This window comes from Xiphophorus hellerii, chromosome 20 (genome assembly GCF_003331165.1).
Source record: "Xiphophorus hellerii strain 12219 chromosome 20, Xiphophorus_hellerii-4.1, whole genome shotgun sequence".
NCBI lineage: Eukaryota > Metazoa > Chordata > Actinopteri > Cyprinodontiformes > Poeciliidae > Xiphophorus > Xiphophorus hellerii.
Genome location: NC_045691.1, coordinates 33939860 through 33965769, shown reverse-complemented (window position 1 = coordinate 33965769; position 25910 = coordinate 33939860). Strand labels below are relative to the sequence as shown.

General features: G+C 39.3%; 1 protein-coding gene across 2 annotated transcripts in view; it reads right to left on the bottom strand.

The window, feature by feature from the left end:
* pdzrn3b (PDZ domain containing RING finger 3b) overlaps positions 1-25910 on the bottom strand; it is a 126176-nt gene that overhangs the window by 89434 nt on the left and 10832 nt on the right. For both annotated transcript variants that reach the window (XM_032548967.1, XM_032548968.1), the window contains exons 2-3: positions 22711-22797; positions 18562-18669 (exon numbers count right to left, since the gene is read on the bottom strand). In XM_032548967.1, coding sequence (XP_032404858.1) covers positions 18562-18669; positions 22711-22797 — 195 coding nt within the window. The remainder of the gene's footprint in view (positions 1-18561; positions 18670-22710; positions 22798-25910) is intronic.

The window sequence follows — 25910 nt, the reverse complement described above, 5'->3', positions numbered from 1 at the left end:
TTCATAGTGTTGGTATGCTCTTTTAAAAACAAAAGGTGAACTATTCCTCATCTTGTGTAACTGGGCAGCAGGGCTTCTAAGAGATTATTGTCACAGACTAAAATTACTAAAACTTTAGATATTGCATCAGAAGCAACTCAATCTTGTTAAATAATTGATTTAAAGGCATTTTACAGTCAAATGGTAAAACACAGATTTGAACGTGATAAGAGTCACGTCTTCAGTAGATTTCAACACTTTTGGCTTTGACTCCTCCTTTGGAATTTAACTTTGGTCAAGGCAACTTTTCAGGGCAAGATGACAGTCAGATAGTAGGAGTCTGCATTGAGATTCACGACTTCCAGCCGACTCAGCGTCTGATTACCCCACAATTCTTTGAGGCTTTCTGGGAGTAGAGTCAGAGGAAGGACACGGATAAAAAACATTTGATCAGAGCTGTCCTTCCCTGAATATATTAGACATTGACATGCAGACTTTGGCACTGATTGTACATTTAAAATCTACATATTGAGCAACATTTGCGAGGCTCCAATAATAATAAAATAAATAGAATTCAAAAGCATCAATATAAATATATATAATAAAAAATAGTTTAGTAGTCTTATGACATGAGGGATGAAGCTGTTGTGGAATCTGGTTGTTCTCCATTTGAAGCTGCTGAACCTTTTCCCAGAGGGCAGCAGGGAGAACAAACCATGGTGAGGGTGGAAGGGGCGAGCGACTGTGAGCGGTGTCAAGGATGGAAGGAAGCTCAGTCCCGATGATTTTCTCAGCTGTCCTCACCACACTCTCTACACGTAGCCAGTCAGAGGTGTTACATGCTCCAAACCAGACAGAGATGCTGCTGGTCAATATGTTCTCTACTGTCCCTCCTTTGAAAGTGGTGATGATGGAAGGGGGGAGGTTTGTTCTTCTCATCCGAGGTAAAAAGTGCAGACATTGCTGTGCTTTTGTTCACCAGACCAAAGGTTTGGAGGGACCAGGAAAAGTGTGGGTGACCTGGCCCACTTTGGATTTACATGTTACAAAACCGCTGGACTCAGCATTTTTAACGTCGCTGCAGGGAAGATAAGAAACAAACTCTGACTTAATGCCATTGAGTAGATGGGGATCTATGTGAAACCATTTGTCAATGGGTTTTTAAACAACTGGTTCTAGTAAAGATTTGTGTATTTGCTTAAAAAGCAACCCTATAACGCCCCGACCAAAGATGTTGAGTAAATAAACCTAAAGCCCAGTAAAAGTGAGCTCATTAGTCAGCCTGTTCTTGGTTTTAGGAGTGAAATAGGGTGCAAGACAGGGTTCCTGTACAAACTCTTCCAGAAGAAAAAGTCCAAAGTGCATTTATTTCCAGGTGAATTTTAATTAATTTTTAAATGTGTTTCTTCATAACTTACTGTGAATTGATGGCACACATTCCTACAGAGGTCACACTTGAAATATGAAACCTGCAAAAACCACAAAAAATATGGATGGACAAACATAACAACAATGACTCAATGGAGAGGGTAGTGGTGGACGGATAAGAAATTTAAATTCTGAGTTCTGCTCAACACTAACCCGCGGTGATCACCACTAACTAGGTAGTAAGTTGTGCCAACCCTAAAGCACTAATCATAAACATTGATACCACTAATGCTAAAGCTAATGCTAAAGCAAAAGCATTAATTCAACCAAGTTGATACCCACCAAGAATCTCTGACACGTTATTTTGCCCTCAAATGTCTTATTGCACATTTGAATGTATTTGATCAATTATCTCCCCTGATGGGGTGTTCATGTAAGTGTGTAAATGTGATTGTTGTAATTTTTGGTTGTATTTTGCTGGTCTGTATTGTGTTGGTTTTTTCCTTTAACAATTCGAATACTCTGAACTGATGGCTGATTGTCTAAAGAGGTGGAGAGCAGTAATTGGCTTCTCGTACAGGTGTCTGCAGAGACTAATCAAAGCCAGACAAAATGAGCCGAGCTAGAAGAAGACGCAAACTGACTTGGTGAGGCGATCGTCACAGACACGCTCCAGAAAGAAGAGCAAGAATCCCTGCACCAGGCGCAGAGTCCTGGCAGGTAGACCGGAGGGTGATCGGGGCAGAGAGGAGCCTCAGGCCACACCCTTGGGGCTGGAGAAGGCGTGGCACGCCGGAGAAGCGGAGCCGTTCCAGAGCATCACAGAATCAGCTGTATGCGAGCCTGAGGAGTGCATTGCCTCAACTCAAAGCAACCCAGTAAGTGGAGCTCGATGAGTGGCGTCCGGTACCAAATGTGGCCCCTCAACTGTTGACTGTTAAAGACAATTGTTAGACTCTGGCTTTTATCTGAAGAAAAGAAAAACTGAGTCCATCACTAAGGTGAACTTAAATTATATGCAACTTGGTGTTTTCCTTGGGTATTTGAGTTGTTTGCTTCCTCTTGTGTTTTGGGACCATTCTGGCCACAGTTGTATTTTTCTGTTTGCCTCGTTTGTTTGTTGTGTGCTTGCTACTTGCTCAATAAAATTACTTAACAAAAAAGAGAAGGTGAGGTGAGGAAGCAGAGCTGCTGCATCAACAGCTTTCACCCACTTCAAAATTAGAACTTGAACATAAACATTGAACTATCTGAAGAATTCTTAAACAAATAACCAAACCTTCAACACAGATATCGAACTTTAGTCGACTGAAATTTTACGACAAGAATAACGTAGTAAATTATACTTCAGAATTTCTTGGAAAATTTAGGGAACCTAAGTTTTCAAAGTTTTCAAAAGTGCTAAACAAATAAATTAGCTCTGCTATTAATAGATTAGCAGATTATTGTGATTTTATAAGACAGTACCTCAAAAATATAACTGTCTAACATGATGAAACCCAGACTTGATGTTATAGATGAAAGAACTTTATAACTTTAGGGTAACTATGCACATCTTTAATACAAAATAATGGGGTTTTTTTGCTTGCTTGTTTGTTTTTGGCCACGTTTATATTTTAGAATTTCCGATCAAGCTGACAGCATTATGTCATGGAACGGTGTGGTGAGGGTTGGTGAGGCAGACGCAGCGGACCCAGGTAAAATGAATAATGAAATTTAATGGCGAAAACACAGTCCAAAACAACAGGCAGCTCGCACATAGATGCATCGACAAGACATTGATATTGACAAGGACCCGACAGAGACGCTGGGACACAGGTGACATTAAATACACAGGAGGGTAATCACAGAAACGAGACACACCTGGGAAACAATCAAGGGGAAGAAAGGACAACACAAAGACTCGGGGACACAGAAAACTCTAATTAAATACACAGACAACACAGAACATGACACATTATGGCTAAGTTAAAGTTCTATTTGTCAATGTCAAACACAGCTAACACTCATCCACTTCTCAGGCTAAATCTCTCAACAAAGGTCGCAAAGTGCAGCACATTTGGTTCAGATCATTGAGGTCGTGACCCACGCTGGGTTTATTTGGACCTTTGCACTAAAATAATAAGAGAGCCCAGACTTCTGCCGAGACAGACATTAGCAGTCTGGAATCACTTCAGTTTCTGACTGCCTTACCTGAAACAAGAACTCTGAGGGCGAGACACTTCTATGAGCATTTCCTAATTATAGTTTGAATTATGAGAGCTTTGGCCGTGCTCCTTACAGGAGGTGAAGTGCTTTCTGTTGGAAGCAGAGCAATAGAGCCTGTCTTTGTGGTTTGTCTGGAGGAACGACTCGGCTGTTTGGAGGTACGGGACTGGGAGGTGGGCCAGATGAAGACAGAGAAGCTTTCTTTTTTTACATTCAGACAGACATGCAGCTTTTATTTTCACAGCAATTTTAACACACTGTGATAATGTTTTTAAGAAACCACAAGCCTCAAATCCAGATAAATAAAGAAAATAAAACGGACAGCGAGAACCAGAGAGAGAAGCTGAAACGTTCCAGGATTTGTCCTGGGTGGCCATCCCCTTTGTGTGTTGCGCAAGGCTCTTTTCTCTGAACAGAACAGGCTGCAGTCATGCGCTCCCAACATACTCAAGAAATCTGATAAAAAGACCTCATCTTGATGTGCCAAGGGACAGCTGTGAGAGCAATCACAGTTCGTTGGCTCCAGCTCAAGAATTTGAGCCACAGAGTGAAACGAGCAGCCTTTACCTGAGATACCTTGCTTAGGTCTCCTAAATCAGGGTAAGCCAGGAGTCAGGTAGCAAAGGAACTACTGTAGACTGGGGATCCTTGAAGTTTAATGGCAAAATTCAATAAATGTTTAGATTTTTCCAAGAAGAGATTTCCTTAAAAAAAAAAAAATCAAGGCCATAAGCCCAAGAATAAAGGACCTTGTGTAAGATCCGGTGCGTGTGTGAAGGCAAGCCCCAGAAGTCAACATTCCTTTACTGAGAGAGACAGCAGCTGTTGGCCTGATATGGCATTGCTAAAGAGCAGAGGGGCCGCCGTGTTGGAGATGGACCTCTCTCACTCCACGAATAACTCCAGAGAGTAGGTTCAGAGGAAAATCAGCCAAATTCATCTCAGTGTTTGTTATTGGATAAAGAATTTAAAGAGCAATGCCAAACTGAACTTCCAAGAGTGGGACAAACTGAGTGGTGTCTTTTCCCTTTTCTGCCTTTGTCTGAATCAGTACCGCATCAGCTGGCTGGATTCCCGAGCTCTTGCTGTTTTTTCTTCCGTTATCGCCCTAAAGTGCATGTCCTGGCAGAAGTAGTGCTGGGTGACTTCGTGTGATATGGAAACTAAAGATAAATGGATATCTGCTGTAAATCTGGGTTTTGTCTGAGTGATGATGGCAACCCGGTGCTTGGCAGATGAACCCCGATTTAGCAGACAGAGAACAGCCCTTCACAGTTTGCACAACTAGACACAGAGGAATGACATTCTTAAAGGTTTCTGCATGGCAAAAAGCAGTAAACATCACACAATCAAAGAAAAAAACAGAACCCACACCAATCAATGGTCTACAAATCAGAATTGGAAGGATTTTTCTACTATCCAATTATCTAGGCCAACTTCAACTTTCTGCTTTGGTACTACTGTTTTTACATGAGAAAAAGGAAACACATTCTCTTTAAAGTTAGTCAGGAACGTTTACTCATCGAGGGGGCATCCTTAACCTCCTGCATATATCAATCACCCTGCTGCTCTGTTCACTTATGGAGGAAAATTTGCTTCCATCCAGGCAAAATGGCAGCCACTGGCATACCTCTCTGATTAAAAGCTGTTTAGTCTTGCTGAGGCACTAATCAAAGCAGCCCTCTGTTACCGAGGAGAAAAGGTATCTTTATTGACACCTTGGCATCGGCCTTGGCACTCCATACCGTCCACTCAGCTGGTGGTCCAGGGGTTTTTCTCCCTGGCTTGCCAATTATTTTCTCTGCATAAGCACTATCATATGTCAAAAGTCTGCAGGAATTTTGTGGACACAACCTATTTGACCCCAGCTACAAGGTGTACCATTTTACAGAGTGGATGAAGGTATTAATATTTTTTTTGTTGTTTTTTTTCTACTCATGTCTGAAAAGCTATTACCCAAGCTCTGTTTGTTCAAACTATTTTAAGTTAAGCCCTTCAAATATTTACAAAAGGGGTTAAAGAAAACAGTTTCTTTTTCATCTCAGTAGCTCAGAACATGTGGCATTTATCAGTGAATACACAGGTGGAATGAGAGTACAGAGAAGAGTGCACTTGAAGACAAGAGCACCTGTATTTTCTCAGAGAAAGCATAGCTAGCTTGAAGGAAAGAGAGAGTGAGACAAAGCACACTATACTTCCCCACAAAGAATAACTCATGTACTGAGGAGAGGAAGAAAAAGCAAAAACATGAGCAGGAATGTCTGAGGAAGGCACTTCTTTTCTCGCATTTTCCAAAAAGCTTGATCAATGAGCTGACAAAGATCCCTCCAGGGTGTTTGTCCAAAAGAGGAAGCAGGTCATGACTGAGACAGAGAGGTTACAATTGAAAGAGAACATCTCTTTTATGCCAACAAGAGGGCAGGCCAGAGAAACAGAAGCATGCTGATGAGTGGCGCCCTTCTATTTGCACATATTTGCATGAAAAAAAAAGGCAGGAAGGGTGCCAACAGTTTGGCAAATTGGCCACCGACCTGATGGGATTTTAACTGCATCTCATGAGAGGCCGGCGGAGAGGGAGAGCAGTGAGATTAGTTAGTAAAGTGAGCAAAAACATTTTGATAGGGGATGCCAAGTTTCTGCCGCTTGTAGCCGATGACTGCCAGTCCATTTGTGCTTTTTGCACTGCAACCAGCTGGTGAAGACAAATAGGAGGCTAATCCTGTTCCCCAGCCAGGGGGTGATTAAAAAAGAGCGAGTTCAGGTGTGCCAACTGTCTCACACTGCAGAGCTACTGTATGTCGATATGTTAAGCCATCGCATGTGTGTCGCATTTTTTTTTTCCCCCATCAGTACCTTCTATTGCTTTCCAATTAGTCTGGATGTTACTGAACATCTGTCATTTACAGAAGGGACAATTATGTCTGGTGAAGTCAACCCTGTGTGCTGTGCATCTGTTGGGTCCTAATGGAGACCCGGCAAATAAAGCCCAACATCTGCTGGCAGCAGAACGAGCCAAGGCCACAGTGCTGCAGTCTGCGTTGGCTGATTAGGCAGCATCACACCCGCCGTGAGGCTCAGGCTGTCACAGAGGTGACGCTCTTTGGAAACGTTAGTATTTCTTCATAGCAAGCCTTGTAGAGACAGGCTTATGGGACGATTATTTTTTGGGGGAGGGCAAATGCAATTGATTTATTTAATCTTACTTTTTACAGACTGTTAAAATAAGCACGATAAGTCATTGCATTGAATGGTAAATATGAATAGCTACGCAGCATCTTCAGAAACTCCAAATATACACTAAACATGTTCAACATTAGGACCACTTGCCTGATTGTGGTGTGATGGCCCGCCCTTTGCTGCCAAAACAGCTTTGAATCGTTGAGGGATGGACTCAACTAAACCCCTGAAGTTGTGATACAGCAGATCCTTTAAGTACTTTAAGCTGCAAGGTGGGGCTTTCAAGGACTGGAATTATTTGTAAAACCCATCCCACACGTGCTCAATTGGCTCAAGATGAAGGAAACGTTAAACCCTCAACACCTCAAACTCATGGTAGCTTCTTAAGTCACTCCTGAGCTATTTCTGCTTTGAAGCCAGGAACATTATCCTGATGAAAGAGACCACAAATGACAGAATATATTTTGTTCTTGAAAGTCCGTAGATGGTCTGTGACATTGCATAAGTAGGTGGTAAATGCCAAAGCAACATTCCCATTGATGGCGGGATCCAAGGTTTCCAAGCAGACCATTGCCAAAACATCACACTCTAGCCTATGGCTGGCATTTTCACCATAGTGAATCCTGGCAACAAAACTTGGCTGTGTGTTTGATGTAAAAGAAAAAACGCAATTCACTAGATAAGGCAAACCTTCTTCCATTGCTTTATAGTCTTTCTGATGCTTCACCACATGCTTACTGCTGGTGCTTTGGCCAATGGACAGAGGCCAGCATCTGTATCCTGACTGGTCTGTTGCTATGCAGCCCCATATACAACAACTCCCATGCAACTTACAATCAAAACAACAATTAACACTTTGAGCAATTTGAGCAACAGCACCTGTTCACATGGCTAGCCTTTGTTCACCATTTGCATCAGCAAATTCTAGCTCACCATGACACTGTGTGTGGCCTCACCACTGATCCTTTCTTGAATCACTTTGATACATACTAGCTATGTTTTTATCCAACTGTTATGCAAATTTTGAGTAAACTTTTCAAATGTTGCAAAAAAGAAAATGTGATTCGGGCATGTTTCCATCTACTGTTACGCAAAGAGGAATTTCATCAGCTGTTGATGCTACTTACAGTTTTAGCAAGAAGCACATATCTCACTCAAAAAAATGGAAAGTCCTCCCCTCCACGCTGGAGGGTGGGACTGGGATTCATTATTTCAGAACTTATTCAGCAATAATATTTCCATCTCCCTTTGACACATTAACTCTTTTTCTAAAAGCCACCTCAAGTGAGCATAAATCTTTTTTTTTCTTCTTTTTTTTCCCCATTTTTTTCTCCGAAGAGTTTTTGCGGCGCTAGTGGCTTGTATTTTTGTGACAGTAGGAGCGTAAGGAGAGGGGGGAAGACATGCGGCAAAGGTCGTCGGGACCGGGAGTCGAACCCACGACGTCCGCGTCGAGGACTAAGGCCTCCAAACGTGGGGCGTGCTAACCCCCTGCTCCACCACAGCACGCCCCAGCATAAATCTTTTTTTGCGAAATTGAGAAAATTATTTAGAATTTTGTCATTACCATTAAACTTTTCTAATACTTCGAAATGTGCATAAAAAGCTGATGGAAACATGGCTGCTGAGACACCATAGAATAGGAGGAAGTCACAAGGACTGCAGTTTTGGAGTCATCTAACCGTCAATATTGGTCAAACTCAGTCAAATCTGTATGTTTAGTAATTTTTCTGCTTCCAAAAACTTTGAGGACGAAATCTTTACTTGCTGCCTCATACACCCCATCCACTAATCTGATGAAGAGATAGTTGGGTCATCAACTTTCAGACTTCATTGATACTTCAGTGTTACTTGTCTAATTAATGACTGGTTCAAGACGAAATGAAATGAAATCCATTCTAAAACAAAAATCATCCTTGAAGCAACAAAAATTGAAACTTTAAACTTTTTGTAGATGATAACACCAGCTTGAATAAAATTGGAATATCAAGATTTGTTTTCAAATGTTTTATTTGAATTCTTTTAACTAAGAGTTGAGATGCCAATGTTGGCAATGGTTTCTGAAAGGCACTTTTGGATATAAAACTCTGAATTACAATGAAGGGAAACTGTATTTGACAAAATGAGAAATAAGGTTCTCTTATTGCACTAATGTGATGATGTTGGCACATGTCTAACAGCTATAACATATTAAAGTCATGTGGAGCTAAGGGAAAGGAGAAAGTAAAGTCTCCATCTTCCTGTAGAAGGAACTGTAGTCATTTCCTTTGAAAGAATGACAGGGATACTCCTTAAGCTTTGATTGATGATCAAAATATAAAGCCTATAATCTGCTGAAAGACCAATGCTGGATCAGATGGTGCCACATGTTTAAATTACTGTTAGCATGGAGCAATTTCCATTCAACCAAACACACGTGTCAGGGCGTCTGCTGTCAACGAGCAGGACTTTGAGTCGGCATTACAGGATGGGAAAGTCCCTCCGTTTTTAATCACACTGTCGCTAACGGTCTTAAAGGCTCTCACGAGGATCCAGTAGTAATGTCAGGTGGGATACAACTACGCCCATTGTTCAGCTGATATTTTTATTCAACTAAAACCACATGCACCTCAACATCTTGTGATTTATATTTAAGATGGCAGCCTGTTTCTGCCTTGAAGTGATTTCCCTTACTCACCACTCCCAGTTTAGTGTTTGTGATAGCTATCAGCTCTTTCTGCTCTGGCTCCGTGTTAAACACTCTGGGACAACAAACAGGATGACATATTTTACTTGTTTAAGTTGTTTCTACTTTTTGCTCATAGAATTAACATAAAAGAACAGGATAAATCTTTTGGCTTTCATGCAGCAGAAACCAAGCTGACAGATTTACAGTCTCTACAATTTAGTAGCACAACATTTTTAACTGTGGTCTACACAGTAGAAGAAGAATGTGGTGAAAACTGTCATCACAGCTAGGGAGCTGATTGCTCCTCGTCGTTGCCACCATTCCCCATTTCGCTTGCTTTATGTTTTTTTGCGCAATTCCCTGCTGGATCGTCTCAGATATCGATACATTGGGTTATTTTTAGAGCAGTTACTCAGAATAACAGAAGAATGACTGCTGTTACTAAGCAAATGTTAAAGCACGGTCTTCCCAATGAGTTTATGGGGTGTAATCAATTAGGTAAGAAGGTTTGTGCTAAAATTCTCATTTCAAATGCAAACAGAAGCCTAACATTTGCTCTGATGTGTGAAATGGAAAAGTACAATGAGATTTTTTTTTACATTTTGCTCTGTTACCACAAAAAACTAAAATGTACCTTTTGGGAATTTAATATGATATTGCAATAAAAAGTAATACATTATTGTGAATTGGAAGGAATAAAATTAATGTAATTTTTCAACTATGAAAACTAAGCATGTCCGCTTAGATTGATAGTAGTGGTAGGTGGTAGGTTTTGGGCTCAGGTGGATATTGTTTTATGATCCAATGCTGCCTTAAACTTCTTAGGTTTTTTCCTGACCTGTCTGCTCTTCTTCACTAATGTTCTCAGGCAGCTAGATAGCCTGGATGCAGGGATCTTGATAATGTTGATGAAAAAAAAAAATTGCATAAACGTTTAACCCGATTAAAACATGAGAATATTTCAAGCCTGTTAAAATAATATATGTCCTGCTAGTGAAAAAAGCCTGAGCAGGTTGTGATTAGCAAGCTAGAGCCAAGATGCATATCTGAGGGGAGCTGGGAGGAAACAACGGGCCATTACAGCACAACTAAGGGTCTGTTAATCAGCCTATTGGGTTTAATTGAGGGTAGTTAATTAGGAGTCAGTGGGCAGTCTGTGCTTTGAGGTCAGGGGCCGACGCGACAAGCAGCAACCTGAGCCGACCATTCCTGTTCCTCTGGGGACAGTGATTGATAGGCAGGATGATTGGTCTTAACTATACCTGTCTATTTCTGTCTGTTTTAAGACTTTTTGTAGGGGTGGTAAATTAAGCTCTAGCAGCAGCAAGAAGCCAACAGGGATGGTGCCGGAGCGGAGCAAACACATTTACAGTATGCCCAGACTGGATGGCTCCACAAAAAACATTATGAAGCGCCGGCTGGCCTTTCAGCTGCTGAGCCATTTAAACAGAGTGGAAAACACAATAAAGAACCCCGAACGGCGCAGACAAGGCAGGAGTCACACCATCTCCACTCTGAGACAACTCCACATCCTGGAACCCTCCCTCCCAACAACCACCACCCACCTCACATATGGTGCAGTGGAAAACAAAGATGTGCTTGTCTCCGATGCCTAAAAGCCGCTCCAGCATTGGGCAGTGGCTACCACCAGAAGCTGATTAGGGACTCTTTAAAGTTAGATTTGATTTAGCGTCCCGCTTGGGCCCCAGTTGGACCACGGGGCACAGGAATGTGGCTTGCTGCGAGGATTGGCCCACTTAGCCCCGGGGTTTGGATTTGTCCCATCTACGGGGCCGGTCGTGGGCCGTGTTGGGCTCGCCCCATCAGGGGGAATAGACGTGCTGCATACGCGGGGGCCAAAATCCAATAAAAAGAGCCAGACAAAGGCCTGCTTCTTCCCTCAGAATGAGAAACAACATGTGATCCCTCTAAGGGTTAATATGCTCCTCTCCCCCCAACAATAACGAGCTGAGCAACTTTTGCTTGATGCCATGCGCGCTGACAACATATTAGTGTCAATTTGATTAGGCAACTCCAGGCATTGTATTACACAGAATAAACCTGTTTCCATCACTGACAACAATCTAAGCACCATTTTGGACAGGATGGTGGAAAGATTGATAAAAAGGCTAGATCAGACATGCCTTAAAGGGAAAGTGCTATGAATTTTCCAGGCATATTGTACATTTTAATAACATAAGTAACTATGTTATCCTCAGTTGTTATAAAGCTGCTGAAAATGTCAAATATGACTTGATTCAATGCCTTGAAATTGGGTCTCTGTCTCTTTAAAAAACTCCTGCTCTTTCTGAAACGCCACCTTCAAAAAGTCATCACAACATGGCTTCTTCATTAACTCTAAGAATCTTCTCACCAGCGTTACACTGAGAAGTATATCCTATAAGGAGCTCAGCAGTTCAACCAGGTGTTTGCTAATTGCTGCTGGCTAGTCTGAAGGAGCTGGAGGACATCTGGAAACTGTAGCTCCAAGTTGCTCCACGAAGGTGGAGCTTCGTCCTTGAAAGCAGAGCTAGGTCCACTGAGGTGTTTTGCACAGCTGAATGATTGCCACAGGACATTAAAGGTTTTTTCAAACATGCATGAAAGAATCAAAGCGACTCTCCTGGTGTGTTTTTGATGATAACATAATATTATGTAGAGCTCAAAAAAGTCAACTTTCCATAACACTTCCCCTTTAAAAACAAATATTTCTTAATGTGGAAATATTAATATATTTCTTAATGTGGCCCACAAGGGTCATTGACCCACACAAAAAGGGTCCAGGCTTTTGAAAATATAGAATTATATAGTAATTTTAAAACACAATTGAGATAATATATCAATTGGGCATGCGAATAGGAAAACAAGCCTGTTTGTAAGAGCAGAGCTGAAACAGAACTTTTTCATGAAACCACAAAGTAAACAGTGGCAGCTCTGGGCTTACGAGGCGAGAGTGAAAGCAAACACACCTCGAGGTTTTAAGAGAGGAAAAAAGTCTGTCTGAACAAGGCAGTATTCATGTGCTGATTCATAGCAGCCTGTAGCTCAGGTAGGGGACGCCCATCTGCCCTCCAGACCCCCAGCCTGTTCTGAATCCTCATGCCCATGTTGGATCCATTTATTGCTTCTGGTGGGTTCTCTGAGTTTCAGAAGCTGCATTTCTATTACAAATGTGCACAAATCTTTGTCTATCTTCCGCTAATGACATAAAAACACAATTTCACCATTGCGGTGTTTCCATTAAATAAGAAATGAAATTAAAATCACACATAAGTGAGCTTATTGACATGATAAGTCATTAAAAATAATGGCAGCAACAGATGTAAACAGGAACATGAGATATTTTCATAATTCAACCACAGTGTTAATGCTCATCATATATCAGCCAATCAGAGGTTTGCGTTTTATTCAGGTCTACTTGGGAGCGGCTACCTGTGTGGCATCATGGGAAATTGTAGTCTTTAATTTTACAGAAAAGTTATGGATTCGACACACAACTTTTTATGAACTTTTTATGCCTTGAAAGCTGCAACAAAACAAACCATCATCCTCCTGCGACTTCCTGTTGTCTTCTTCTTCATGGTTTATGCCAGTAGTAACATCTGGCTGTTGATCACTAATATGATGTAAAACAAACTCCAAAATACTTCTATTTTGATAGGATAGAAAAAACACCTCATTCTAGCACAAAACCTTTTAATTGGAAAATGTGAAGGTTTTTTTTTAATTTTTTTATTGCTGTGTTTCCATTAAGCACATTTCTGATGCAACTCTTATCTGATCAAACCAAAATGTCATTTCCAAGCAATAGACAGGGAACAGATTTGAGAAAATTATTTCAAATTATAGAGCGCCAAAGTCAGGACAGAAACAAATTGATAAATGGTCAACACACAGGTTTAAGGAAGACAAATCATTTTCATTCCCAAAATAGTAATGTATGGCAAAGATTAAAAAGAAGAAAAATGGTGAAGCAACCAGAGAGGGTGGAGATGGGGATCATCGCTAAATGATAATTAGAAGTCTACATAACACTATAATTGCTGTTTTTCAGCATTTAAGTGCTTCATACCAAGTACTGAAATAAAATGATGTAAAAAGTACATCATTTAGTACACCATAATATTAGATTGAGTCACATTCATCATTATATTGGCGCTCTACATTAAAAACAAAACAGAAAAAAAGTGGATTAAAAAAAAATCTGAGAAGCATCAAAAGGGCAGCAGCTGGCTGGACTGCAAATGTCAATGCAGTATTAACATGGCAGTCCTGAGCAGGAAAACTGCACTACATGTATCCCTCATGATTAAATGATTAAGAGAAAAGTTTGAGGAATTAATTATTACAGAATTCCGACTTTAATTCATTCCATTTTCAGTGGCCATAATCCTCTTCCATACATCTACACCGAGTCAAACGAAGGAATCAAACAGATCACCTGTTTTCAGGCCGATTCAAAATGAGAGAGAAAAAAAACGACCTTTCAAGAAGGGAGGATGACAAATGACATTTTAAAGGTTTCTGTGTTTACATGCACTGTGCCTCACATTCAAAGTTAACTAGGACGCCGCTGCACACAGTCTCAGCTAAACGTTCAAAACAGGAACAGGAAGCTACCTTTCGCTGACTAGGATCCATTTCCTTTGCTTCAGATCTGCAAACCACAAGTTTCAAAGACCCAATCACCTGAAGTTACAGATGCCACTTACACAAATGCAAACGGTGTCATGACATGGCATTTCTGACATGAGAGCGTTCTGCTTCAACCCATTAAAACAGAAGAATACTTAGAAATCAGAACCTTTTTTATTCTCATGTTTCACCTAAAAAAAAATAAAAAAATCAGCTCGCAGTCTTTTGTACATTTCCATTTTAGCTGAGAAATGATTTATCTTGTTGGCTTTTTGTCTAATAACCCTTTGACCTCTTAAGCAAACATCTTCAGGCTCTCCTGTGTTCTCTTGGCACTCTACTTCTCCTCTGGAAAGGTTTCATGACTTCCTCAACCAGAGGTTGGGAAACAAGACGAACAAGAGTACAGCTTATGGTCTTGTGGCAAAATCTGCACTGTTTTGCTTCCCTCAGTATTTGGTTCTGAAGTAACCAAATGTGTAAACATCAGGGGCCACATGGACAAAAGAGTGCACAGCTTTCACATTAAAAACTGGCGTACAGACAAATTTAGAAAATGTGGCGCACAAAAAAATTCTGATGTATAAAGCCGTGCGCACGCACGTGCTGCGCACCTTTACTTTATAAATCCTAATTTTCAGGAAACAGAGCAGCTGCCCTGTCACCAAAATACATTAAATACATTAGTATAAAAACTCCGAAGTCTGACACCACATGAAGCCATAACCATGGCAACGGTCCTTGCTTGCAGCAGTATAAGTATTTATAATAATAATTGTTATACATTTTATTTAAAAGGTGCTTTCAGGGCAGATAAGGTCACCTTGCAAAAATAAAAATAATACATTTTAAAGAAAAAAAATCAAAATAGAAGAAAAAAAATAATAAAGAGATTCAAATGGAAATTCTTGTTTGAACAGCAGAGCGTTCAGCCGAGATTTACAGACAGACAGTGTGTCAGCAAGTCCTTTGGTTGAGTGGGGAATGTGGACGTTTATTCTAAATAGAGAAATCATGTCTATCAGTTGCACGTTTACAGAATAGAGATGCTTTCTGTCCATAAAGCCACATTCATAAAGCCTTTATTTAATCAGGTAAACCCTGTTGAGATCTAGATCTCATTTTCAAGAGGGACCTGGGCAAAAAATTTGCAATATATAGCAACCTGGTTACAAGATAAAAACAATTAATAATAAAGCAGGTATAGCTTGACTGAATGATGACTGTCTGGCCTGCAGCAGCTCCAGCTGCACCAGTAACGCATGGATCCTTCTTTAAGCTTTGAACACAGCTAAACGCTCATAAACCATCATCAATATTTCCCGGCAGATCAATCTGACCTCTGAACACACACTCCCTCCGGATCATCAATGTTCTCCATCAGAGTCAAAGGGCTCCACAATTATGTGACATACCTTTGCACAGCTGCTTATATACGTTTGATTTTCTACATACCTTGTCCACCTTAAGAATAATCAAACCTGACTGGTTCGGAGTTAAACTGCTGATCCGACTAAATTTTCTTTTTCAGTGAGAATGAAAGGGTCCCACAGATAACATGCTCTCCATGCGCTTCGGCACACAGGCTGATGCACAGTTACATATTTATGTGACAGAAAATGAGGAAATGTACTAGTTAGAGCTAAGTGAGGTTTATTTACACTCCTTTAATTTTTATTTAATTTATTTAATGTGTGTGTTATGTTGTCTGAGGATAAATGTGGTTCAGTTTCACCGTTTATGTTTAAACAGTAACAGAATAAAATCATGAAAAGCTTTGGGTTTGATGCTCTTTGGGTTCAGTAACACTGAATGGAGTCAGATTTCAGTGCATTTAGGTGAGTTTTGGTCCTTTGTAGTTTGTTACTGTCCACAAAAGAAATGTGTGTGGCTGCCGCACATTTCCACGGCAGGTTCATTTTTGATATATGACTTGTGGGTAAAATATGGCGCCGCACATTTTTTGTGCGTATGCATGCGTTATACATGTGTCCCCATGAACTGTTCTCTACTTACTAGCACAAAACCTCATAAAAAGGAGATAAAGTACCATTTTTTGATGTAGAGATGTGAAAACATGGGCCGATAATCAATATTTACCAATATTCTTCACATTACCTTACCCTTTCAGCTTGGTGAAAAACCGTCTACATTGCTTCTCTGCTTCCTCATAAAAAATATACACAAACAGCAACAAAATGGAAATAAATAATGGCTGTTAACATCAGCCAGTTTCACTTATCGATCATAAAATTTGGCTAACATACCGATGCCGATATTGATGCTGCTATGTTCTCTTATCGGCTTAGATCAGCTGCTGTTCCAACTAAGCATTGGAGTAAATTTACAAATTTAATTATATGAAAGCCCAAACAAGCCCTGTATTGCTTAAAGTCATTTGCAAAACTATTCAAATCCTATTAATTTTTCCAGATCTTGTCAAGTTACAACAGATTTCCATGTATTTTCATTGGAATGTTATGCAATAGGCTTCCTTTTACCATGGCAACCTTCCTGTCACTCTGCCAATAAAGTGGGCCCTTCCCATTAACTTTAAAGAAAGTATTCCTCAATACTTTCACTGCCCCACTTTGCTTCACCATGGCGCTGGTGTGTTCAGAAAGATATGTGGCCGTTTCCCTTTCTGTTTTCTCATGACAAATTGAACAATGCTCAGTCACTGCATTTCCAGTAAAAATGTACACAAAACTTTGTTGATGTTCCACTGATGTTGAAAAAATGCAATTTTGCAATTGTGCTATTTCCTCCTATGACTTCCTGTTGTCTCCTCTTTTGTGGTTTGTGCCAGTGGCAACATCCGGTTGTTGATCACATGACTTGAGATGAGATTACAGTGCTTCCATTGCAGTTTTGCGAAAAAAGGCACAAAAGCTCATAACAGTTTTGGCCGTAACAGCTTTGATACATCCAAAAAAACCAAAAAATACCAACTCATTCTAGTGCCAAAAATTTTTGTCGAAATACTAGTTTTTCTGAAATTGCTGTGTTTCCATTAAGCAAATTTATTTTCAAAATGTCAAATTGCACAATCTGACCTTTCTGATGTCTTCATGATGGTTCAACAATGTTCTCCAACAACCTGATTCCTTCACAGAACAACTGGATTTATACTGAGATTAAATCTGACTAAAGCAGACAATCATTATTAAAAATGTGTTCAAAGTTCAAAACTCATCTTTCAACTTTACAATTATGCATGACTTTTCATAGAGTGTAACTTCAAATCCTGATAAGACACAGTAGCTACGTTTTCACTGACTATATAATTGAGCAATTTGACAATTCAAAAATAACTTTGATGGTAACAGCAATTTAAAAAAACCTCTCGTTCCTGGATAAAACTTTTGCACTAGGATCAAGTGGTTTTTTTTGGCTGTATAGATTTTGGTTTATTTTGCAGAACTGCAATGGAAACACTTTTTTCACTACACATGATCAACAACGGGATGTTTCCACTGGCACAAACCATGAAGAAGAAGACAAGAAGGAGTAGTTGGAGAATGATGGAGCGTCAGGTTTTTTCATGACTTATCACATTAACACAAACTTATTCACATGTGATTTTAATTGAGTTTCTCATGTAATGGAAACACCACAAATGCAAAACAGTGTTTTTCCAACATTAGTGGAAAATCAGCAAAGTTTTGCACACGTTGTAATGGAAACACAGATGGTGATTTTTGTGACAAGATGTCAAAAACCTTAAGGGGAGTGATTATTTTTGTAAGACACTGTTTGTCTTTCTGCAACATTACTTAAGAGCATTCTGAGCCCTGAACCAGAGAAGCTGGGCCATTTTTTTCTGTATATAGAACAACAGGCTAGAGTGATCAACACGGCCCAGATGTTCTCTCTTTTTCTCGTAAACACTTTCCACAAACATCTCTGTGAGCAATGTGCTGTTCAAAGTGTTCCAGGGCCGGTTTCGCTGAGGTTTGACAATAAAGCCAGCGACAAACCATATTTGTCATCTTGTGGCACGCGGTAACTACACACTCTCAATCCCTCGCAGACCTCCTCATTTCAATGCAGGCATTATGTGGGAGTCCGGCTTTCTCTGTAAAAGCAACCTTTGTGATTTCGAGTTGCTCAGATTGTCCCTGAAGTTGACCTCCAGGCGTGAGCCGTCTGTTCCACACAAGTTTGCATTTAAAGGCGGAGGGGAGGATGCGACACGGCGGCTTCTGTCAGAAAGGATTTGCCGACCGGGAAATGAAGAAAATACAAAGCTCTCTCTCACTCAGTGAAGGAAAACCAGAGTTTCATCTACAGCGATGCTACACTCCACAACAATGCGACCTCCAGATGAGTCTTGCTTTGTGAGAGTATTTGTTGAAACTAAAGATATCTGAAACCAAAACCCGAAAAACGCAAATCATGGTTTCATGCGTCACCTCGGACTGCAGCTTTGAGAGGTCGCTGACACGCTCCTGATGGACGTTTAGAGTACATCGACTTCTGTCCCCCACTTTCACATGAAAAACAACAGAGCATTGGTCACGTACCTCCATTATTCTGTCGTGGATCTGAAGGCCTCCCTCCTTGTCCGCTGGACCTTTCTCGACAATCTTGGACACAAAGATCCCTTCATGTGAAGTGCCGTCATTGTCGTCCTATTGAACAGATTGCTGTTATTTCCCCCATATACAATAAAAACCACAGTTCTCATTTTAAAAATGTGGCCCAAAAAAACATTTCAAACCAATTTTCTTTAAAGGAACTTATAACGACAAAGATAAATGGAAGGAAAACAATCCCATTAGCTACTATGATTAGCCCCAGATATAAACATATGTACTTTAATCTTGACAAAAACAACTGTAGCAAATTTTGAGTAGCTAATTTTGAAATAAGAAAGGATTTAGTTCTTGAGTTGACAGAGTCACTAATAACGCTTACAGGCCAGCCAATTGGCTACAGGCTGGCCAATAATGCTCAGTTACAAAAGCTTTTGAAGTCTCCACAGCTTTTACATTAAAATATCTGGTAAATCTTTTTGTGCTCTGAAAAAAACAAAGAAAATATACTAAGATTATCACAACTAATACAGCAAAAATTAGCATATGCGTCAAACCTTTTTAAGCTAAAGAGCTAAAACAGATTTAATTGTGTTGACCACATTTGATCAAACCTTAAGTGGACTCTTCAGATCTGAGCACAGATGTTTTAAAAGTGGTTGGGATTAACAAAACCTCTCTTTAGCATTATTTAGAATTAGATCAGTTAAAAAATATGGAACTTTTAAGAGTCTGTTAAAAATAACTCTTAAGCAGATATTAAGCATACTTCTCATTAAGCTCATGTTTCAGTATTAATAAATATATTTTTTTATAGTCTGATACAATTTCTAATATAAAATGTAGAAAATCACCATAATTAGTAGCAACACAGGCCTGAAAACATTACCCTGTGTGTAATTGATCTATATAAGGTGTCTCACTTAGTGAAGTCACTGAAATAAAAAAAACTTCTCAGTATTATAATTTCTTAATCTGACTGGATGTCAACCAGTCAGATTTTATGCATGTCACTGCATAACAACCTGGAGGGAAAACACCACCGTTTCAACATATCACTTAATGTTAAGTTATGACAATGTTATGTATACATTTTATTAATTTTTTTATTAAAATTTTTCAAATGCTTATGATGCTGAATAATTTATTGGCCAATGATGGCGACTTATAGCATCTGGCAGCACACTAAGCTAATATTACCTAATTATAGACATGTAGCTTGCTAACAAAACAAGATTATGTTATTAATAGTGCTGGGCAGAGCTCCTAGTGTTCACACCATGACCGCCAGCATCCTTCATGACCGGAAATGGAACCGTTAATCAGCAGTGCACCACAAGGAATGGGGAGGGAAAGTCCTCCGAAGAAACATCCACTGCAAATCCTTCAGATCAGGAATTTACAGAGTAATTTTGAAATGGTATTGTTTTTATAAACCTCTTTAGACTCTGAACAGTATCTATCCTTATTCCACACTAATTACAGAATATTTAAAACCAGGTTTATTTTGGAGTACCTTACAGATAAATTAGTTATCTAGAAGTCTGAACTTTAAAATGCCAAACATTGGTTGGTTGGGAAGTAGAATATACTCGTGGTCAAGACCAAAGAAAAGAATATTGACAAAAAATAAAAAATAGATCTCGTTTGTGTGGTTTAAAAACATAAGTGTATTTCTAGGCAGATATTTTACCATTAATCATTTTCATATTAGCCAATATTATTAAGTCATATTTGATATTCAATAACAAACTTTCAAACTATCTTGTAAACTATGTCACAACCTTTTAGTTTTCAGAGTGTATTCAACGTTTAAACCCTGGTTTTCAGTAAAAGCATTTGTCTTGGCATTAACTACTTCCTCACTCTAAGAACTGGCCCCTGCACTACAGGGCTGAAAAAGTTGGCATGTTCATAAGGAAGGTTGCATTCAGCACAGCTGTGCTGACCCCTCCCTCCACAGCCAGAGCTAAATCTGACTTAACAACCCCTCGTAGCAGTCTGTCTGAAAACACATGAAACATGTCCCACACACCTGCTGAGCTGTTGCAGCACGACCACATTTTAACGAGTTAACTAAAGAAACCTCAGGGCAGGCAGTAATTAATGATAATTGGTCTTCAGGAAATGCAGTTTTATTCTACAAGGCTCTGCAGAGCATTTTTAACAAGTCTGCTCACCACAAGTTTTCCCAGACACCGTGAACAAACTACAGTGGTTAGCAAAAACGTTTTCACACATCCCTCAACTTTCTTCCTGTCTATCATGTTAAACCCCACAAGCCTCAACGCATCACACTGGCATTTAATATGATAGACCAACACAAAGTGGTGTATACATGTGATGGGGAAGGAAGATGAAACATGGTTTTCATAATGTCTCAAATATAAATCTGAAAAGTGTGGCATGCATTCGTATTTAATTCCTTTGCACTGACACCTCTAAATAAAAGGAAACCAAATGCCTTCACAAGAAAACTGAACCGAGTATGGATACAACCTGAAACATGAGATTGCTTCATTTTTCCCATTAGCCACTTGAATTTCAAAATAATGGTCATTTTTCAGGATGGATGCCATTTATTTTCCACTATGGTCATCTTATTCATTCAATTTTAAAGAAATAATTTGTAGCAGAATCACAAACTGAGAACTTTGATGTTGGCGAATCTCACACCTATCGTCAAGTAGGAGATGAAGACGTGTAACAGACCTTAGTCTGTTACACGTCTTCATCACGCCGACTTTCTCTTAAGAAAGTCGGCTAACACTAAGATGGTTTAGTGAGTTAGATGTTAATGATCCAAAATGTTTGGTTAGCTGAGCCCACCACTGGCAATAACTGCTGTCAATTGTAAACATATATTCTTTATTACGACCACAGTGGAAAATTTTGAAAACTGTCCAGCCAAAAAAGGAAACAAGATCAGGATCAACGATCTGTATAGTTTGACAACAAAACACATTTATCTAATTGGTGATTTTAGTGCAGAAATTTATTTTCCATGACAACCATGATGACAATCTTAAAATTAGATTCACATTTGGTCAAATCATCACCAAATCTGATTTCTGTAAGTTCAATTACATATGATTTGACATCAGAAGTATTCATCTGTGAAAAATATTGGCATTTGAAAAATAGCCACCACCTTGAATTTTGCAGTGGTTAACACTTTTTTGGATCATCTAGCTTGGATAACAAACAACTTAGGTTCTGTTCTGCTGAAATATCCAATTAACAGCTGCACTAAAAGTCAACTTCTATATCTGAGCACAAATTCGTTGTACATAGAATTTTTGTTGGTAAATAAATTGAAAATTGTTTAATACTTTAATTCAGAGTCACAAGTTTGAGCTAATTTATGTTAAATACACAAAATACATACACTGTACTTTAAAGTTGTAATGTCCAAACATGAAGCTCAAAGGATGTGAAGAGCTCTGCAAGATGTTTGATGTTGTCTAAAGACCACATAGATGGTTGATTAAAATTAACAAGCAAAACCAAGGAACCAGACGTATAAAATATACAAAATCTGGATATTTATCTCCCTACCAGAACCTTTTAAATATTGACAGTAGCTGGGAAAGTAAAACAATCTAAAATTAATTGCAGTATTGATGAAACCAGCACACCACGTAAATAGGAACTCAGCTGCAGAAAAAAAACCTATGAATGGAAGGTGAAGCGGAGATATTTCCAACCCTTCACTCAGCAGAGCGTGTGGCATCATTAATGCCTTTTACCTCGTAGCCTGAAGGAAGGACACATTGGTTGTGAAAAGTTCAGGCAGGGATAAAAAGACCCCTTTTCCCTCTGAGCTTACCTCACCACCGAAATCCCCTCAATTAAAGACAAAACAACTGCGGTCATAACCGTAACCCCGTATTTAACTCCCATAAATGTAATTATAGTTCTTTTCATTTTTTTTCCCGTGCCAAATCCGCTAAGCCCAAACCAATAAATAAACACAATAAAGCTTGGTGGTGCGGTCTATCTCTTCACCAGCTACAAAACGCTAAAGCCAAGCATCTGAACCCGCGGCAGTCGGAGAAAGCTTGGGATTCCTCTGCTCTAACATTCATTGCAGGTCACTGTGAGACACCGGAGTGGCTGTTGTCAGTTTCAACCTACCGCACATGGCCTTCCTCCTACGATGTTAAAACCCAGAGATCCGCCATCACGGAGTAGGACAGCTGTCACGCTCTTAGTGTTGTCTTCCTACAGAAAGACAGGAGAGAGACATGTGAGCAAGCAGACAGATTACTGCAAGTAAGAAGCTGACTGATGTTTCTTCAGCCTTCAAAAAGATAAATTGACAATTTATCAATTTATCATGGTGGCAGCATATTGGATCTGATTTGTTATTTTTCTGGCCTTTTGTTTGTAAATTTTTGGTTGAGGCATACGTTTGGACAAATATTCCCCCTGCTCTTTACTTTTGGAAAGCTTTTAGAATTTGTAACTGTGACAGTGAGATCTGTTTTTACAACTGAGTGGAGCTAATTAGCTAATCTCAAATGCGCAGAGGCAGTATTGTGTAAAATCGACTTTTTTCACCTTTACATGACAGATGACAGAAGGAATTATAATTTCATTCTGCCATCAAAAGCAGACCTGAACTGTTGCTTTGATTCTTTCATATATGTGTGAGAAATCCTTTAACCTCCATGGCAACCATTCAGCCAATCAAAACACATGGGAGGACGTAGGCTTCTGAGCTCCTGCCTCACAGTGCAACCCTCCTCCAGGACTCCCCCATTCAGCTCCCTCAGACTAGCCAGCAGCAATTAGCAAACACCTGGTTGAACTGCTGAGCTCATCATAGGAGCTACTTCTCAGAGCAACGCTGGTAAAACATTGTTAAAGAGTTAATAGAGGAGCCATGTTGTGACGACTTACTGGAGGCAGTTTCAGAAAGAGCACGACTTTCTTAAAGAGACAGAAGCCCAATTTCAAAGCCTTAAATTACAAAGTAAAATTTTTTAGATCAAATTTGATAACTATAGTATTCTTATAAAAACCCAAAGGTAACATAGTTACTTAATTATGCTCTAAAATTCCACTCTGTCTGGAAATTAAGTAATACTGCGCTTCGAAGGTGGAGTTGGGTCTAACCAAGCGTTTTGCACAGCTGAATGGTTGCCGCGAGAGATTAAAGGATTTCTCAAAAACGCATGAAAGAATAAGGCAACACTCCAGGTGTGTTTTTGATGAGGGAATAACATTATTGCATGATGTAAAGGTCAAAAAAAAAATTATTTTATATAATAATGCCCTTACAAGTAGTTTGTCTTATTTATCTGTGCACACAAACAAACCTCCTGGCGCCATGTTTAATTCCTAACAGGAAGTCACGGTGGTTTTAAGCAATCTGATTGGCTGACAATTCTTAATTTTGTGCTACACTGCCATCTGTGGGTTTTGCATGTTTAAAACAACACTCAGAGTCAAATTTGTGCAAATTTGTGTATATGAAAACTTTTCTGTTACAATCTATTAAAAATTTATGATATTTATTTAAATGCTGCGGCAAAGATGTTCATTTTTATAAAGACCTGGCTATGTGCAAACAAGGTCTTAGCTAACTGGATAATATAATTACAACTTAAGAGCGTTTGGGAGGAATTACGTATTTTGAACCAAATTGACTTGGCTGACAGCAAGTAACCAGTCTGGCATTAGAATAGCATTAGTACGAGACTGTTGGAGAATATGTTGGGTTTTATCATTATTCCATGAGAACTACAATATTTAACAAATTTAAAACATTACTGCAATATCAATGTGTGCTATATCACAATAGCAAAGGACTGCCTGGAGGAAGTGCTTGATAGGATTATATTTCAGGTGCCATGCATGCAAATACTGCATGCCAATAATATTTTTGCCCCATTGGAAAGATTTCCACTTCTTTCAGTGCCCACGCTTTGTGCATAATTTTATTGGTCAAGAAGCTGAAGCTCGCAAAGTGGTAGAAACAATCTGATGAAGAGTAAGAGGAAAAAAAGTCAGGGAATTTATTTTGGTAAGATTTTTTTTTAAAAAAGAAAAAAAAAGAGCAAACTCCTGTATAGTTTTTCTGAATGCGGATAAGACAGAAAGAAAAGAGATTTTCCATTACAAACACCCTCTATTTTCACACTAAAATATAAAGGTTTATCAACTTGTTCTAATGTCATTAGGTGTAGTTGTAGTCCATGACAGAATCACAGACCTGGTACAGTCAGGAATCTCTTCACTACCTTTTCTAAATTTTACACAGACTGTTTAAATATCAGCAGTCGTTACTTATTCTGCTATAACAAGATAAAGTGTCTGCTGTAAAAAGTGTCTTGGAAACTTGGAACCTCCTTTTTTAATATGGAAATCTACATGGAGCTCTACGTTGATGGGTCTGCCAGGAAAACGCATAAATAAGAGTCAGACCCTTCATTTATTTTCTCCCACAATAGCAGTGACCAACAACCACAAACATTTCAAATAATGCTGAAAGAATCTCTCCAATCTCATCCAGTGCTCACAACCTGAAGATTTAACAAAAAAGCCAAGTCTAAATGCTAAAGTAGTATGCAGAAATCTTATGCTTAAGCAGTTATAACTGAGAGACACCACATGTTATACAACCTTATAAACGCTTAACAATGTTGCGAGGGAATTTCCAGTCTTCCTGATGTCTTACATATCCCCAAGGCTCTATATTTTTGATTTATTGCAGTCTATTCTTGGAATGGGTCATTGCAACATTTTTATTCTATTCATTTTTAGGTTGTTGCAGAATCGTGTTAGGCCTTGTAATCTCTATCCTGCTTCCAGACTTAGTCTTGCATAAACTTTGCTAATAATTGCTAAAAAAGCTAAAGATTGTAGCATCTCTGATACTATGTTTTTCAATAGGCGTGAGGTATTTGTACTGAAAATGCCATGTCTGGTACCCTCCAGTTGTGGAGCTGTGCATTGTGGTCAACTCCATGTTTGTTCTGACACAACCTTGAAAATAATCCAAAGGTTTCATGTTTCCTGGCTTTCTCCTTCCAAACCTTCCAAACAAGTCAAACCTGTTCAGTCTGTTCCCACTGCTACTCTTCTGAACTTTAACCTGCTCTCTGGGGTCTGTTAGTAACAATTCTTTTATCAATTACTCTGATATCTATGCAATCTCAAATCCAAAGTAAGCCAAACCATCCCCGTGTGGAAAGAATTTTATCCCTTATTTCAACGTCCAAATTCCTCCTTCTTAAGTGAAAAAAAGGTTATTAAAGTACACTTATTTAGTTGCATCTAGAAACATTACAAGTTTATTCTAGCTCAGTGTGTTGAAATTGCCTTTGCTG